Source organism: Ranitomeya imitator, chromosome 2, assembly GCF_032444005.1.
Source record: "Ranitomeya imitator isolate aRanImi1 chromosome 2, aRanImi1.pri, whole genome shotgun sequence".
Classification (NCBI taxonomy): Eukaryota; Metazoa; Chordata; class Amphibia; order Anura; family Dendrobatidae; genus Ranitomeya; species Ranitomeya imitator.
The window spans coordinates 148,888,342-148,906,812 of NC_091283.1; the positions used below are offsets into that span (position 1 = coordinate 148,888,342).

An 18,471-nucleotide genomic window follows, 5' to 3' on the forward strand; every position below is an offset into this window, starting at 1 on the left:
TCCGCGGCGCGCCCGAGGTCCGATCCCCGATCTTCCAGAGCGGGGACGTTAACGCGACCACTAAACACGACACCTAAAAAGACATTGTGTTAGCGCAATCCGCTAGTGCTAAACGGATTTCCCTAACGCAATGTGAACCTAGCCTTAGGGAAAAATAATAAAATTAAAAAAAATGTATTTATTTCCATTTTCCGGTTAGGGTTAGGGCTAGGGTTGGGGCTAGGGTTAGGGTTTGGATTACATTTACGGTTGGAATTAGGGTTGGGATTAGAATTAGGGGTGTGTCTGGGTTAGGTGTGTGGTTAGGGTTACAGTTGGGATTAGGGTTAGTGGTGCGTTTGGATTAGGGTTTCATTTATAATTGGGGGGTTTCCACTGTTTAGACACATCAGGGGCTCTCCAAACGCGACATGGCGTCCGATCTCAATTCCAGCCAATTCTGCATTGAAAAAGTAAAACAGTGCTCCTTCACTTCCGAGCTCTCCCGTGCGCCCAAACAGGGGTTTACCCCAACATATGGGGTATCAGCGTACTCGAGACAAATTGGACAACAACTTTTTGGGTCCAAGTTCTCTTGTTATCCTTGGGAAAATAAAAATTTGGGGGGCTAAAAATCATTTTTGTGGGAAAAAAAAGGATTTTTATTTTCACGGCTCTGCGTTGTAAACTGTAGTGAAACACTTGGGGGTTCAAAGTTTTCACAACACATCTAGATAAGTTCCATGGGAGGTCTAGTTTCCAATATGGGGTCACTTGTGGGTGGTTTCTACTGTTTGGGTACATCAGGGGCTCTGCAAATGCAACGTGACTCCTGCAGACCAATCCATCTAAGTCTGCATTCCAAATGGCGCTCCTTCCCTTCCGAGCTCTGCCATGCGCCCAAACAGTGGTTCCCCCCCACATATGGGGTATCAGCGTACTCAGGACAAATTGGACAACAACTTTTGGGGTCCAATTTATTATGTTACCCTTGTGAAAATACAAAACTGGGGGCTAAAAAATTTTTGCGAAAAAAAAATAAATTTATTTTAACGGCTCTGCGTTATAAACTGTAGTGAAACACTTGGGGGTTCAAAGCTCTCAAAACACATCTAGATAAGTTCCTTAGAGGGTCTAGTTTCCAAAATGGTGTCACTTGTGGGGGTTTTTAATGTTTAGGCACATCAGGGGCTCTCCAAACCAACATGGCGTCCCATCTTAATTCCAGTCAATTTTGCATTGAAAAGTCAAATGGCGCTCCTTCCCTTCCGAGCTCTGCTATGCACCCAAAAAGTGGTTTACCCCCACATATGGGGTATCGTCGCACTCAGGACAAATTGCACAACAACTTTTGTGGTCTAATTTCTTCTCTTACCCTTGGGAAAATAAAAAATTGGTGGCGAAAAGATTATTTTTGTGAAAAAATATGATTTTTTATTTTTACGGCTCTGCATTATAAACTTCTGTGAAGCACTTGTTGGGTCAAAGTGCTCACCACACCTCTAGATAAGTTCCTTAAGGGGTCTACTTTCCAAAATGGTGTCACTTGTGGGGATTTCAATGTTTAGGCACATCAGGGGCTCTCCAAACGCAACATGGCATCCCATCTCAATTCCAGTCAATTTTGCATTGAAAAGTAAAATGGCGCTCCTTCCCTTCCGAGCTCTGCCATACGCCCAAACAATGGTTTACACCCATATACGGGGTATCAGCGTACTCAGGACAAATTGGCCAACAATTTTTGAGGTTCAATTTCTTCTCTTACTCTTGGGAAAATAAAAAATTGGGGGCGAAAAGATCATTTTTGTGAAAAAATATGATTTTTTATTTTTACGGCTCTGCATTATAAACTTCTGTGAAGCAATTGGTGGGTCAAAGTGGTCACCACACATCTAGATAAGTTCCTTAGGGTGTCTACTTTCCAAAATGGTGTCACTTGTGGGGGGTTTCAATGTTTAGGCACATCAGTGGCTCTCCAAACGCAACATGGTGTCCCATCTCAATTCCTGTCAATTTTGCATTTAAAAGTCAAATGGCGCTCCTTCCTTTCCGAGCTCTGCCATGCGCCCAAACAGTGGTTTACCCCCACATATGGGGTATCAGCGTACTCAGTACAGATTGTACAACAATGTTTGGCATCCATTTTATCCTGTTACCCTTGGTAAAATAAAACAAATTGGAGCTGAAATAAATTTTGTGTGAAAAAAAGTTAAATATTCATTTTTATTTAAACATTCCAAAAATTCCTGTGAAACCCCTGAAGGGTTAATAAACTTCTTGAATGTGGTTTTGAGCACCTTGAGGGGTGCAGTTTTTAGAATGGTGTCACACTTGGGTATTTTCTATCATATAGACCCCTCAAAATGACATCAAATGAGATGTGGTCCCTAAAAAAAAATGGTGTTGTAAAAATGAGAAATTGCTGGTCAACTTTGAACCCTTATAACTCCCTAACAAAAAAAAATTTTGGTTCCAAAATTGTGCTGATATAAAGGAGACATGTGGGAAATGTTACTTATTAAATATTTTGCGTGACATATCTCTGTGATTTAAGGGCATAAAAATTTAAAGTTGGAAAATTGCGAAATTTTCAAAATTTTCGCCAAATTTCCGTTTTTTTCACAAATAAACGCAAGTTATATCGAATAAATGTTACTACTAAAATGAAGTACAATATGTCACGAGAAAACAATGTCAGAATCGCCAAGATCCGTTGAAGCGTTCCAGAGTTATAACCTCATAAAGGGACAGTGGTCAGAATTGTAAAAATTGGCCCGGTCATTAACGTGCAAACCACCCTCGGGGCTTAAGGGGTTAATAAATCTCTTTACCCAGCGATTTCCCGCTAAATCGCAGTTGTAAAGGGCCCCAAGCGCTGCCACTTGAACTTTAAGTGTGCTTGTTGCTAAGCCCTTTTCCAACCCCTTCTGAAGGAACTCTAGCACTTTTTGAATTGGGATTTCCTCAGATAAACTGGCAAAAATCTCCTCCAAACCTTCCCATATGCCCTAGTAGTCACCGGTTTCCTACTAGACAGGAGAGTAGAAACTAGGTTTGAAGAGAATCCTCTCTTAGTTAGAAGCTCCCTTTCAAATTCCAGGCCGTCATATGCAAGTTCTTTACTTGCGGATGATTTACCGGCCCCTGACACAGAAGGTTCGGGATATCTGGAAGAACCCAAGGGTCTGTTATAGACAGTATCCGTAGCCACGGGAACCATGCTATTTTCGGCCAAAAGGGAGCTATCATGATCAACCTTGCTTTGTGCTCCCGAATCTTCCTCAACACATGATCAACCTTGCTTTGTCCTCCCGAATCTTCCTCAACACTAAGGGAATTAACGCTATTGGGGGAAAGGTGTAGGCTAGATGAAAATTCCAGGGAATTGAAAAGGCATCTAGGGTCACCAGGCTCCCCCATGGGTCGACTGAACAGAAGGCACGAGTCTTCCGGTTTTGGCTGTTTGCAAATAAATCTATCCCCGGGAGACCCCAAAGCTCTACTATGTGGTTGAACACCGCCTGGTTCAATTCCCACTCCCCTTGCTTCAGTTGTGTTCGGCTTAAAAAATCTGCAGCCCGATTTTCCGTCCCTTTGATATGAAGGGCTGACAGTGAAGACAGATTGGCCTCTGCTAACAGCAGGATAGATTTTGTTACCTCCATCAGTGCTCGAGATCTCGTGCCCCCCTGGTGATTCAAGTATGCTACCACCCTGTTGTCTGAGAGCACCCTCATGTGGTGGGAATGGAGGGAGTCTAGGAAGGGGTTGAGCACACATTTCACTGCCATGTTTGAGGAAATGAGTTTTTCCTCCTCAGACCACAGCCCCTGAGCAATTTAATTGTCTAAATGAGCCCCCCAACTCCAGAATTCGCATCTGTGGTTAGTGTTATAGATATCGGCCATACCCACGCAACACCCCTGGTTAGGTTGTCTGGATCCACCCACAAAGCTAGGGAACGTATTGTTTGTGAGATTTTTAAGCGCTTTTCTAAATCCCCCATTAAGCAAGACTCTGCTTCTAGTATCTCCCACTGGAGATCTCTGGTATGACTCTGGGCCCATTGGACCGCTGGAATACAGGCTGTCATTGACCCTAGTATGGACATTGCTTTGCGCAAAGCGACGACTGGGGACCCCTTCAACTGTGCTACCAGATGAATCATGTTCGAAATTTTTCCCCCTGGGAGACGGCATTCTTGCCTGTTCGAGTCTATCATTATCCCTAAGTACTGTTGTACTTGGGTTGGAATAATTCTGGACTTTGCTAGGTTCAACATCCAACCTAGATTTGTCAGGGATGTCATCACTTTGTCCAACTGTTGACTGCAATGGAGAGAGGATTCGCCAATTACCAGGAGGTCGTCCAGATATGGGACTATTAATATATTTTGCTCTCTTATGTCAGCCATGACCTCTGCCATTAGTTTCGTAAACATCCTCGGGGCTATGGCTAGGCCGAAGGGAAGGGCCCTGAATTGGTAATGTTTTAACTCCCCTTGCATTAATATCGCCACTCTGAGGAATTTTTGGTGGTCTGAGTGGATGGGCACATAGTAATATGCGTCTTTTAAATCGATGACAGTCATAAAACAAGACAGATAAAGCGTTCTCACACAGGTTTTTATTGTCTCCATTTTGAAACTTTGAGTCACTAGGTACTTGTTTATTTTTTTCAAATTCATGATTGTCATGCAAGTTCCATCCGGTTTTGTTCGAAGAAACACAGGGGAGTACAATCCCGTGCCTTTCTCCTGGTCTGGGACATCTTGCAAGACATTCTTTGTTAACAGACTGTATCTCTTTTTGAAGGCCCAGTTGTTCGGCCTTTACTTTCCTTTGTGGAGTCATGATTAAGTGATGAGATGGCATCGTATGGAACTTCAGCTTCAGCCCTGTTTTTATTATAGTGCTTTGTAAAAAGCACTATATTGTTATTCCACCGTAGTAAACTTCTTATTCTTCTTCTTCTTCTTATTCTTATTATTATTAGGCTTTTTTCCGCAATTAATGCGGCCCGAACCGCTGCACGCACAGACTCCAGTGAGGTGTCATTTCGAAGCCAGCGTCCATGAGAGGTGTGCTAAGTATTTTTCGTGTCGATCGGATTTGTAGTTTTGGCGCAATGTGCGTTTAAAAATTGATTGCCCCTCATTGGAAAGCATTGCCGCTATGCATTTCAATAGAGAAATTTTGACACAAGGTATAATGGCTGATTTCTGAGGCAATTTTAAAATAACTGCCAACTGCCACCTGGCTGATTAGCTCATTGATATGCGAAGTCAGATCCAGTTACTATGCCAACGCGTACGAACTCTACATGACCCCACCAGGACACAGTTTTGCCAGATAATATCAGCTCTTAAAGTGACCCGCGCACCAAATTGGCACCTGAGGTGCGCAGCCCACCAAATCGGACCCGAGTGGCCCCGCCCACCAAATGTGACCCCGAGTTGCCCCGCCCACCAAATGTGACCCCGAGTTGCCCCGCCCACCAAATGTGACCCCGAGTTGCCCCGCCCACCAAATGTGACCCCGAGTGACCCCGCCCACCAAATGTGACCCAGAGTGACCCCGCCCACCAAATGTGACCCAGAGTGACCCCGCCCACCAAATGTGACCCAGAGTGACCCCGCCCACCAAATGTGACCCAGAGTGACCCCGCCCACCAAATGTGACCCAGAGTGACCCCGCCCACCAAATGTGACCCAGAGTGACCCCGCCCACCAAATGTGACCCAGAGTGACCCCGCCCACCAAATGTGACCCAGAGTGACCCCGCCCACCAAATGTGACCCAGAGTGACCCCGCCCACCAAATGTGACCCAGAGTGACCCCGCCCACCAAATGTGTCCCAGAGTGACCCCGCCCACCAAATGTGTCCCAGAGTGACCCCGCCCGCCAAATGTGACCCAGAGTGACCCCGCCCGCCAAATGTGACCCAGAGTGACCCCGCCCGCCAAATGTGACCCAGAGTGACCCCGCCCGCCAAATGTGACCCAGAGTGACCCCGCCCGCCAAATGTGACCCAGAGTGACCCCGCCCACCAAATGTGACCCCGCCCACCAAATGTGACCCCGCCCACCAAATGTGACCCCGCCCACCAAATGTGACCCCGCCCACCAAATGTGACCCAGAGTGACCCCGCCCACCAAATGTGACCCCGCCCACCAAATGTGACCCAGAGTGACCCCGCCCACCAAATGTGACCCCGCCCACCAAATGTGACCCAGAGTGACCCCGCCCACCAAATGTGACCCCGCCCACCAAATGTGACCCAGAGTGACCCCGCCCACCAAATGTGACCCAGAGTGACCCCGCCCACCAAATGTGACCCAGAGTGACCCCGCCCACCAAATGTGACCCAGAGTGACCCCGCCCACCAAATGGGACCCAGAGTGACCCCGCCCACCAAATGGGACCCAGAGTGACCCCGCCCACCAAATGGGACCCAGAGTGACCCCGCCCACCAAATGGGACCCAGAGTGACCCCGCCCACCAAATCGGACCCAGAGTGACCCCGCCCACCAAATCGGACCCAGAGTGACCCCGCCCACCAAATCGGACCCAGAGTGACCCCGCCCACCAAATCGGACCCAGAGTGACCCCGCCCACCAAATCGGACCCAGAGTGACCCCGCCCACCAAATCGGACCCAGAGTGACCCCGCCCACCAAATCGGACCCAGAGTGACCCCGCCCACCAAATCGGACCCAGAGTGACCCCGCCCACCAAATCGGACCCAGAGTGACCCCGCCCACCAAATCGGACCCAGAGTGACCCCGCCCACCAAATCGGACCCAGAGGGGCCCCGTCCACCAAATCGGACCCTGAGGGGCCCCGTCCACCAAATCGGACCCTGAGGGGCCCCGTCCACCAAATCGGACCCTGAGGGGCCCCGTCCACCAAATCGGACCCTGAGGGGCCCCGCCCACCAAATCGGACCCTGAGGGGCCCCGCTCACCAAATCGGACCCTGAGGGGCCCCGCCCACCAAATCGGACCCTGAGGGGCCCCGCCCACCAAATCAGCACCTGAAGGGCACCCAAGTGTGAAAGTCTTGCAGGGGTAGCCCGGGCACCATTCCAAAGCACTATCTGTAGTTCCTTCAGGAAATACACATCTAGTTATATTTAATATCCATACACTCCCAGATATTTTTTCCCAGGCTGGAAGAAAGTGTGTCAACCTCCCTCCCACCTGGGGCACACCTTCATTGGGGTTGTTTTTTGTTATCAGGTTTGTTGAACATGAAGCCTTTTCCCATTTATCCTCCCATCCTTCTTTTTGATTTTTAGGGGGCCTGCTACGCATAAATCTCCTGCTCCGAAAGGACCGTCTGTAGGATTGGTTGGGAAAGGCTTTTTTCTTATCCCCTGCTTTTTCAAGATTGTCATCTAGGGTAGGCCCAAATAAAAATTCTCCTTCACAGGGAATGGAGCATAGTTTGGCCTTTGTTTGTAGGTCTCCCGGCCAACATTTGAGCCATAAAGCCCATCTTGCAGCGTTTGAAAAGGAAGCAGACCTTGCCACCAGTCTCACCGAGTCTATAGAGGCGTCTGATAGGAACGCAGCTGCTCCTTTCATTATTGAGACTGAGTCCACTATTTGCTGTAGGTTCCCCGTCAGGGACAGGAAACTGAACTGATGTGGGAGAGAGGTACCGCCTTTTTCACCTGTAGGTTTCCTGTCCCTGAGGGCGGATCCCTCTCTCTCCGTGGTGCAGTCATGGGGGAAAGAGAAATTATTTTGGAACCAAACTTTTTGTTATTTTCACAAGGGTATCAGGAGAAAAATGGACCACAAAATGTGTAGTGGGGTGGGGGGGCGTGGCTATGTAAGCCAAGAGAGAAGACGCACCTTTTGGAGGCTCCCATTATCCTGATCTGAATCCGGCCATTTATCCCCCTGAACTGCAGCTGCACCGGCTGAGGCGGTGCTCTGAAAGCTCGGGAGACCGGCGACCCCCCCGGGTGGCGGCGGTGGAACGCTGGAGAGCCGATATCTGTGGCGGCCTGGAGGAGCGGCGAGGTCCCTGGGCTGCGGCGGCCATCTTTGAGCGCGGCTCCGACGGGCGGGACGCAGTGCCGGCGGCGGCTGAAGCCGGGTGGATCCCCCGGGGAGCACGGCAGGCACTTACATACAGCGGGGACGCTGTGGAACATCGAGGAGCAGGAGACAGGTGCCGGGTCTGGAGCGGCGGGCGGGCCCTGGGAGACGGCGGCCATTACCACAGCGCAATCTCCAGCAGCAAGGAGAGAGGCGCTATATAGCAAGACTGCGGTGCATTCAGGAGGTGAGCTACCGGCCTGAAACACTAAAAGGGGCAGAGCGGTGTGCGCCCTGGAAAATTGGGCCCTGCACTCCCCTTATCAAAACCCCTGCTTGCACCATTACTTTGGAGGGATCGTTCCCCCCCTCCCTGCTGTTCTTCCTGGGGAACTGTGGCTGCTCTGGGACACAGTGCCTGGGCAAACTCCTAAGTTGATACATTTGCAGATATCTGAGACTCTTTGCTTGGTTTGCTGCCTCTCGGGGGTGCATCCCGGTGTTTGGCCCTGTCCGGTCTGCTAGTGGAGAATAGACTGCCATAATAATAAATTTGGTCATTTGGTGGGGATCTTCTGCCAATCACCATGCATCATCCTAAAGGAGCGGGGGCTGCTGACAAGTTGAGGAAATATGCCAGAGAAGATGCCCCAGATAATACACGCTCTCTCAGAAATAATCCCACGCAGAGTCAACGCAAAAATCGTCTTTCTGACAGCAATGAGGAGGGAGAACAAGACGAACTGACTCTTAAACAAGCATCTGAGCAGTTGATGCAGGCTATATCTCTCACCAGGTCCTCTCTCACTGAGAAAATAGAAGACGTGCATACTGAAGTGGGCCGTCTGCGACAAGATATACAAACTATGAGAGGGCGTATTTCAGAGGTTGAAACAAGGGTGTCTCAGATAGAGGACACCATTGCCCCAATGGAGGCTAAGTTATCAAAGGCCACTGGCTCTGTGAATGCCTGGAAGCAAAAGGCAGATGACCTGGAAAACAGGCTGCGCCGTAATAATATCCGAATTATTGGCCTACCAGAACGCTCGGAGGGTCAGCAACCTGAGCAATTTCTAGAGGACTGGCTTAAAACCTCCCTGGGAGACGGATTCTCCTCAACATTTTCTGTGGAAAGGGCCCATAGGGTCCCAACGAGACCTCTTCCTCCTGGAACTCCGCCCCGACCCTTTCTGGCACGTCTCCTTAACTGCAGAGACAGGGATGCAATTCTTCGCTTGGCAAGGCAGAAGGCCCCTATTAAATTCAATAACGCCACTATATCAATCTTCCCGGACTTCTCTATGGAACTTCAAAAGCAGCGAGTTCGATTTATGGAAGTCAAAAAGCAGCTCAGGGATAAAAACATCATTTACTCCATGCTCTATCCAGCTCGACTCCGTATTGTTCATGAAGGCTCCTCCCTGTTCTTCACTGACCCGGCGGAGGCGGTCGAATGGTTACGGTCATACAAGGGGCCTAGTACCCCGGACTCTTGAGTAGCTCTTTCTATCTGATGGCAACACAATCTAGAGCTCTCTATGTGGGTGCTGAGTTTGTCAACTATACCGGACGCTGATTCCAGTGAGGGTATCCCCTATTCTACTCAACTATAGGAGTGTAGGATTACACTCCTCCACTGTTCAAATGTTGTTTGGTTTGGTATTTTACACCAGTTTCAATTGTTTGTTATGTTTATTAGTCGCCAGTGATAACCTTATGTTCTGTATGATGTTCCTGATTCCCGCCCAGGCTGTGGTGTATATTATGCCTTTTCCCGAACGTAGATATGGGATCTGAGATTGTATGTATGACGTGGAACATACGGGGTATTAAGACTCCTCGAAAGAAAATTAAGGTATTTTCACAAATTAAAAGGTATCATCCACATATTGTAGCACTTGTGGAGACGCATTTGACCAGAGACACAGCTAAGTGTACGCAAAAGCCGTGGGTGCAGTGGTCCCTTCACGCATTTCACACCAGTTACTCCAGAGGGGTCTCCCTGTTGGTACATAGGAATGTCAGGTGGGAGGCTAGAGAGTCACGACGCGATCCCGAAGGTCGCTTTGTTTTTGTTCATGCCTTTATTAATATGAAGGAATATGTGATATTATGTGTTTATAACCCACCCCCGGCCGGCATATCGGTTCTCCGCATGGCACTGGGTTTCTCCCTAAATTATCCTAATGCTAGTGTTATCTGTATGGGAGACTTTAATTTAGTCATGGATAATCTTAAAGACAAACTGAGACTAGACGGCGAGATGTCAAGGGGGCCCCTTTCTCAATCTCCCTCTCAATTGGCATCATTTATGAACGGTAGCGGATGGTTAGACCTATGGAGAACACGTCACCCTGAGATAAAGGAATATACTTGTCATTCTTCAACTAGACAGTCTCTATCCCGTATAGATTACATATTTGGATCTAGCGACCTAGCGCTGTGGGTGAATAGTGTCGAACATGGTAACAGGGGGATATCAGATCACAGCCCAATTGTTCTCAAACTTAAATACGGTCAGTCAAATAATAATATACCTTGGAAATTGAATCCCTTCTGGCTGAAACTAATAGATGCTAGTGATAGAACGGTTGATCAGTTAAACTGCTTTGTCTCTACTCACCCAGACCCCTCGAATCTCAATCTGTTCTGGGACACTCTAAAGGCATATTTGAGGGGATGTCTGTCCTCTACAATCTCCTATATAAAGAGGGTGACGGCGGGGGAAGATGACGAGATTGAGCGACGGCTGAAGGACTCGGAAACCGCCTATGTGGCCAATCAAACTAACGGCAACAGGGTGGAGTGGCTCACTTCCCAAAGATTATACACCCAAAATATAGACACTAAATCAAAACGTAAATTATTTTTTACCCGTCAGTCTTATTTTGAATTGGGGAATCAGGCCAGTACACTCCTAGCTTTTTTGGTACGTCAGCATAACACCTCCAACACGGTACTACAGATTCGGACACTCGATGGTTCGTTGGTATCCTCCACCGAGGAAATTCTTCAAAGTTTTTGTAATTACTATAAGTCACTGTACAAATCGGGTAGTGGTCTTGGGGTCCCTGAATGTATAGACTATCTATCAGACATGGCATTCCCCTTACTGAGCCCAACCCAGCAAGCTTTTATGGAAGCCGAGTTTACTCTGGAGGAGGTGGAACAGGCTATAATGGATATGGCCACCGGGAAGGCCCCTGGACCTGACGGGTTTCCCGTTGAGTTCTATAAAAAATATCGGGACCACCTGGCACCACTCTTATTGAAGGTGCTTCAGAATATATGGGAGGGAGAAATTATGCCTGAAACATTTTATGATGCAAATATCATTGTACTTAAGAAGGAGGGAAAGGACCCCTTGGAATGTGGATCATATCGCCCCATATCATTGGTGAACGTAGATTATAAAATCTTCACTAAAATATTGGCCACTAGACTAAATACAATCATATTAGATCTTATACACCCAGATCAAACAGGCTTTATGCCTGGGAAAAGTACCTCTATTAATATTCGGCGGGTCCAATCAGTGATTCAATATAGCTCCCTAGAATTGGATAATAACTGGGCTCTGGCATCCCTAGACACAGCTAAAGCGTTTGACTCCCTTGAATGGCCTTTTCTTTCTGCATGTCTGCAGAAATACGGTTTTGGAGATAAATTTATTAGAGGGATAGATACACTATATAGGAATCCTAGGGCACGGGTAATTGTGAATAATTCTATCTCTGATTCCTTTACTTTACATAGGGGAACCCGTCAGGGATGTCCTCTGTCCCCGGCCCTCTTTGCCCTCGCGATAGAAGCATTGGCAATACGCATAAGGTCTTCCACGGATATCAAGGGAATAAGTATTGCGGATCGTGTAGATACCATCGGTCTATATGCTGATGATATGATCATATTTATGGATAAAACAGAAGAAACACTACCGCGAGTAATAACGACTATAGATAATTTTAGCAAATTCTCTGGTCTCTATATTAATTGGGATAAGTCTGCTCTGATGCCTCTGTCTCATGCGCCGATGCCCCGTCTCGAAAATCTCTCGTCACTACCTGTAGTCTCCAATTTCAAATATCTAGGAATACATATGTCTCAATATAGTCAGCTGGACCTACGACTTAATATTTATCCACTATTGGACCTGGCCAAATCTAAATTCATAGCTTGGAGCAAACTCCCTCTCTCCGTTGCAGGTCGCATTAATTTAGTTAAGATGATATTGCTCCCCAAATTTAATTATTGTCTCCAACATAGTGCTGTGCCAATACCCAAATCTTTCTTTGCAAACTTAAACTCCCTGACCACGTCCTTTATATGGGGGAAGACTAGACCCAAACTCAAGCTATCTACTCTACAGAGACCGACAAGGGGGGGAGGGGCAGCCTTACCAGACTTTTATCTATATTATCTTGCTGGGCAGGCTAGGGCGATAAGCAAATGGATGCCTAGCAACTCCCTACCTAATTCAGAAAGCCATATAATCCATTCTGCCCGTATTGACTGTCCACTGGGTTTTTTGGAAATGGAGAAAGTCAGTGCTCCCCGTTTGCTGCCATTGCTTCGACAAGCGAGATTAATATGGAGACAAATTAAAAAAGTTATTAAATATACAGATATAATAGCCGAAATGCCACTGTGGTATAATAGTTATTTTCCAGAATTACTAAATCACCCGTCTACTGAGTTCTGGATCTCATGTGGTGTTCTCTCGGTAGGTAATTTGTATAACCAGGATGTTTTTGTGTCCTTTGAACAATTGCGGGATACCTGCAATATCCCAAGATCTCAATTCTTCCGTTATTTACAGCTGAGGTCAGCTTTCCAGTCACATATGCGAAATGCAGGTGCAAGTCGAGCAATTTCATCTTTACCCCTTATAGGCATTCTCAAATCACAGGGTCCTCAGGGGCTCATTTCCTCTTTATACACATACCTATTATCCGTGGGAGATGGGCTCACTATTAACACCTTAAAAAAGAAATGGGAGGGACTCCTTCCCGATACACTGGGAGAGGAGTGGGAAGATATTTTGGAATCTCCAACTAAAGTTTCTCCCTCAGTTAACAATAGGATGACCCAGCTATATATTACATATCAGACTTATCTGACTCCGACACGACTTTTTAAAATGGGCCGCCTTCAGACGTCAGACTGCTTACGGTGTCACGCACATGATGCGGATTTTACCCACATGATATGGCGGTGCCCGGTAATCCTTCATTATTTGAAAGAAGTCACGACATTGTTAACGTCTTTATTGTTAATCCCTGTCCCACTTGAACCATTGACTTGCCTATTTGGGGTGTGGGATACAGAGACCTGGGATCACCATACTGGGATCTTCCTTCGAGAAACGCTCTTCTTAGCACGAAAGGTACTGGCATTAAGGTGGATGGGTAGCTCCTCCCCGTCTCTCAGAGCTTGGATTGACCTGGTGAACTCGGTTATCCCATATGAAAGAACACTGTACCATAATAGAGGATGCCCAGGTAAATTCGAAAAAATTTGGGGTAGATGGAACTCATCTCATCATACTCTGTAGTCTGCGTGGATTAGATATATGCACGGGGAGGAGGGCATGGGGTTTGGGGACATCGTTGCAGAGCAAACTTGAATCTGTTTTCTTTTGGCGACTTATTACTAAAGGTTAAAGTTGTTTAAGTTGTATAGTAGGTATTTTGTAGGTACTAGTGATTCAACATGCACAGTCTATTGCCTCTGAACTTTGGATGCGATGATGTTTGTAATCATTTGTATCTGATAGTATGTTTAATAATGATAAATGTAATATGTGCAATGTTTGTCTATTCTGAAATTAATAAACGAATTTAAAAAAAAAAAAAAATGTGTAGTGGGGTATCGACTGCGTCCGCCGATACCCCGTATGTGAGGGAAGACACTGTATGTGCACATGGCAGGCCTTAAGGGAGCTCAATTTGAGTTTTTGAACCCAAAAAAGGCTGAAATCAATGGTGGGCGCCATGTTGCGTTTGGAGACCCCCATGATGTACCTAAACAGTGGAACTACCCCCCAATTCTAAGCCCAACCCTAATGGAAATAAAATACATTTTTTTTTATTTTATTATTTTTACCTAACTTAGGGGGGTGATACTGGGGGGTTTGATTTACTATTTTTTTTATTTTGATCACTGTGATAGACCCTATCACAGTTATCAAAATAAACCAATAGGAAAAATTTTCAATTGTTGCCGGGTGGCGGCCAGCAGATCTCGGAGGGCGAACTGCACATGCACCCGCCATTTTCTTCCTGGAAGAAGACGCTGACAGCTGGGGGACAGGACCGGGGGATGCAGGAGGGTCCAGCGACACCGGAGGTACTGGGGGGAGGGGGGTGTCTCAGGGGATCACATTTCTCTCTTCTCTGATGTGCTAAATCATATCATAGGAGAGAGAAAAATGGGAAATCTGACTTTTTTTTTTGCGGTTGCCGTTATTCCGTGATCGCAACACTGGGGTTGGTAAAAACTGACCCCAATCATGTTCTCTGGGTTTTCCGCTACCCCCGGCAGCCAAGACCCTGGAGAATTTCCAAAACTGGGGGGCGCTTTAACCTTCTCTCTCAGCACAGTTAAAAAGCAGCACTGAGGAATAAGTAACCTTAAACTGCCGCTGTTAAGAGGCGTATCGGCGGTCGTTAAAGCATTGGAGGCCATTTTAGCTGAACAGCCTATCAGTTCTTTAGCAGTTTTACCCTCTCTAATCAACTTTTTAATCAAAGTACGCTGTTCTTCCGAACAATGTCTCAAATGACCCATATTTCTCAGGCTTTCAAGGAGAAATGCACGTACAATATGTCCTGGCTTCACCCTTAAATCTTGGCCACCTGATTCTTCACAGAATGATTGACCACACTAATTGAACTCCACACTGCTATTATTGTGAACACCGCCTTTCAATTAATTATTCTAATACACAGACTCCAAAATCCTGCAGATCATGAATGCGCAGTCTGGTGGTTTTCTTAAAATCTACTGCACCAACTGGTAAGCTGTGTGACATGTGTAATAGAATTCATGCCAAAAACAGTGATTAATCTTGTTAGTCTTATTGGACTGCTATTATATTGAACACTACTGTATATAAGAGGGGGACGCACCGATTCTGCATGGGGAAATCTTTTCCAGGCACTCCTTGTGGACCCCAACCGAACACTTGGTGCAGTAGTATCCCTGATAAAAGATTCCCCTGGAAGAGAAAGTAGAGTGTCAGCAGAGAAGTGAATACGGGGCCACACAATCCACCAGAGCCACACCCTCTCTATAGCCACCAGAGACCCTCCAATCATTTATCTTGGGATCACTGGAGCCATGCCCAATTAGTCACTGCTCGTCTTGGCCGCTGTGCCTCCCTCCGCCCTGCTCACCTCAAATGTCTTCCGGCCTACCCTGGTCACCTCCCCGCCCACCTTGAATGTCTCCCGGCCTGCCCTGGTCACCTCCCCGCCCACCTCGAATGTCTCCCGGCCTGCCCTGGTCACCTCCCCGCCCACCTCGAATGTCTCCCGGCCTGCCCTGGGCACCTCCCCACCCACCTCGAATGTCTCCCAGCCTGCCCTGGTCACCTCCCCACCCACCTCGAATGTCTCCCGGCCTGCCCTGGTCACCTCCCCGCCCACCTCGAATGTCTCCCGGCCTGCCCTGGTCACCTCCCCTCCCACCTCAAATGTCTCCCGGCCTGCCCTGGTCACCTCCCCGCCCACCTCAAATGTCTCCCAGCCTGCTGTGATCATCTCCCCGCCTGCTCTCACCTGAGGAACATCTTGCAGGCTTTACAGCTGGTGGTTCTGTCAAATGTGAACATCTGGAAGTTGTGGTGATTAGCTGTCGCTTTGTCTGGTTTGATGTTGGAACTGAGAATACAAAGATGAGATCAACGGCGCCAGACACATCATAAGTCGCCATCACGTGGGCCATAACCTGGAACTCAAAGAATAGATCGAAGAGCTGATGCCACAGAATGGCCGTCATGCTGCCACTACCTACATCGCCATCTCAAACTGCTCCATCCACTTCCGCTTCATCTCCTCTGTCTTACAGAAAAACTGGAATCCCTGTTTCCCCTGGAGGTGGATGAGGTAGAATCCATACGACCACTGTAGGGAGAGCAGGAGGTAAGTGGCAGCTAGCATAGCGGCCCAATGTTATGGGGATGGGGGTAGGCATCTACAGCCGGATTATGGCGTCTTACCATTTTGCCATGTGACTGTCGCCAGCATAAAGGAACCAGAAAAATTGATTGTGAAACACGAGGAAACAGAGTAACGACACATCACACCGGCAACAAAGGGGTTCTAGGCAGGACCAGAGACAGTCAGTCACTGCCATGGAAATGTGGCTTCCAAGGATGCCATGGCGTACAGCGCACAACCACGGGACCAGGGGAGATGTGTTCAAACCCACAGAACCGGTCCACACCAAAAGTGCCATTTACAGAGCAGCAAGTGGGGGTCCTAATACATAATGTGCACCCCATCTACACATCTGGTGCAGTATCTCCCCCAATCCACACACCGTGTTGCGTCCTTCCCCGGTCCAAACACACACACACACACACACTGAATCTGTACCTCCCTCTCCCCCCACCCCCCCCCCCCCCCCCGAGTCCACATATGCAGAGCATCTCTCCCTACCTCGGTCCACACACACCAAGTCCCGCTCTCCACCAGTCCACACACACCAATTCTCGCCTTTCCCCCCCCCTCCTGTCCCCACACACTGCATCTCGCCCTCCCTTCCCCCACTGCCCACACACATCGTATCCCCTTCTCTCCCCCGGTTCACACAAATCTCACCCTCTCTCCCCTGGTCTACACACTGTCCTCTCACCTTCTTGACGTCCTTGTTGTAGGTGGGGTCGTCAGACATCTTGTGGTATAGCAATTCTATCATTTCCTTCAGTTCGTAGCTATAACCTTTACGTTTACATACGATGATGACTTTATCAAACAGGAAGAGATACCTGCGGGGTGGCAGTGACGTCATTAGTGGATGCGGGGGAGGGGCATAGAGCACCAGGCCATGCCCCCTACAGGAATGTCTGGGAGGTTCTGACCTGCGTTCGCAGTGAATGGTTGCCCTCACTCACCTGTCCTGCTTCGCCTGGTTCACTATCGATCGCACCTTCAGCTCACCATCGATCTTCGGCCGCCCAAACTCCTCCAGATTCACCTGCTGTAATACAGGGAGAGGAGGCATGGATCAGCCCCAAACTACAGGAGACCCCTCCAACCTACAAGAGATTCCCCTCGATTGCAAGAGAGATTCCCCTCGATTGCAAGAGGCCCCTAATCTAGAGAAATGAACAACCTCACCCCGGACTGCATGAGACCCCAGACCCAAGGAAACCACACCCCTGCCAGTGACCCCTGACCAAGTGCCAAAGAAACACCCCCCCCCCCATTCTATGGAGGATAAGACACTATGTAATAGCAGAATAGCGACTGCAGCTCTGGAGGTGACTGAAGGATAAGACACTATGTAATAGCTGAATAGTGACTGCAGCTCTGGAGGTGACTGAAGGATAAGACACTATGTAATAGCTGAATAGTGACTGCAGCTCTAGAGGTGACTGAAGGATAAGACACTACGTAATAGCAGAATAGTGACTGCAGCTCTAGAGGTGACTGAAGGATAAGACACTACGTAATAGCAGAATAGTGACTGCAGCTCTAGAGGTGACTGAAGGATAAGACACTACGTAATAGCAGAATAGTGACTGCAGCTCTAGAGGTAACTGAAGGATAAGACACTACGTAATAGCAGAATAGTGACTGCAGCTCTAGAGGTGACTGAAGGATAAGAGACACTACGTAATAGCAGAATAGCGACTGCAGCTCCAGAGGTGACTGAAGGATAAGACACTATGTAATAGCAGAATAGTGACTGCAGCTCTAGAGGTGCCCGAAGGATAAGACACTATGTAATAGCAGAATAGTGACTGCAGCTCTAGAGGTGACTGAAGGATAAGACACTATGTAATAGCAGAATAGTGACTGCAGCTCTGGAGGTGACTGAAGGATAAGACACTATGTAATAGCAGAATAGTGACTGCAGCTCTAGAGGTGACTGAAGGATAAGACACTATGTAATAGCAGAATAGTGACTGCAGCTCTAGAGGTGACTGAAGGATAAGACACTACGTAATAGCAGAATAGCGACTGCAGCTCCAGAGGTGACTGAAGGATAAGACACTATGTAATAGCAGAATAGTGACTGCAGCTCTAGAGGTGACTGAAGGATAAGACACTATGTAATAGCAGAATAGTGACTGCAGCTCTAGAGGTGACTGAAGGATAAGACACTATGTAATAGCAGAATAGTGACTGCAGCTCTAGAGGTGACTGAAGGATAAGACACTATGTAATAGCAGAATAGTGACTGCAGCTCTAGAGGTGACTGAAGGATAAGACAC

At 47.7% G+C, this 18,471-nt stretch overlaps 1 protein-coding gene across 5 annotated transcripts in view; it reads right to left on the reverse strand.

The window, feature by feature from the left end:
- VAV2 (vav guanine nucleotide exchange factor 2) overlaps positions 1–18,471 on the reverse strand; it is a 97,313-nt gene that overhangs the window by 28,417 nt on the left and 50,425 nt on the right. For all 5 annotated transcript variants that reach the window (XM_069747437.1, XM_069747439.1, XM_069747438.1 and 2 more), the window contains exons 13-17: positions 17,146–17,231; positions 16,887–17,019; positions 16,044–16,153; positions 15,809–15,910; positions 15,158–15,246 (exon numbers count right to left, since the gene is read on the reverse strand). In XM_069747437.1, the coding sequence (XP_069603538.1) occupies positions 15,158–15,246; positions 15,809–15,910; positions 16,044–16,153; positions 16,887–17,019; positions 17,146–17,231 (520 nt within the window). The remainder of the gene's footprint in view (positions 1–15,157; positions 15,247–15,808; positions 15,911–16,043; positions 16,154–16,886; positions 17,020–17,145; positions 17,232–18,471) is intronic.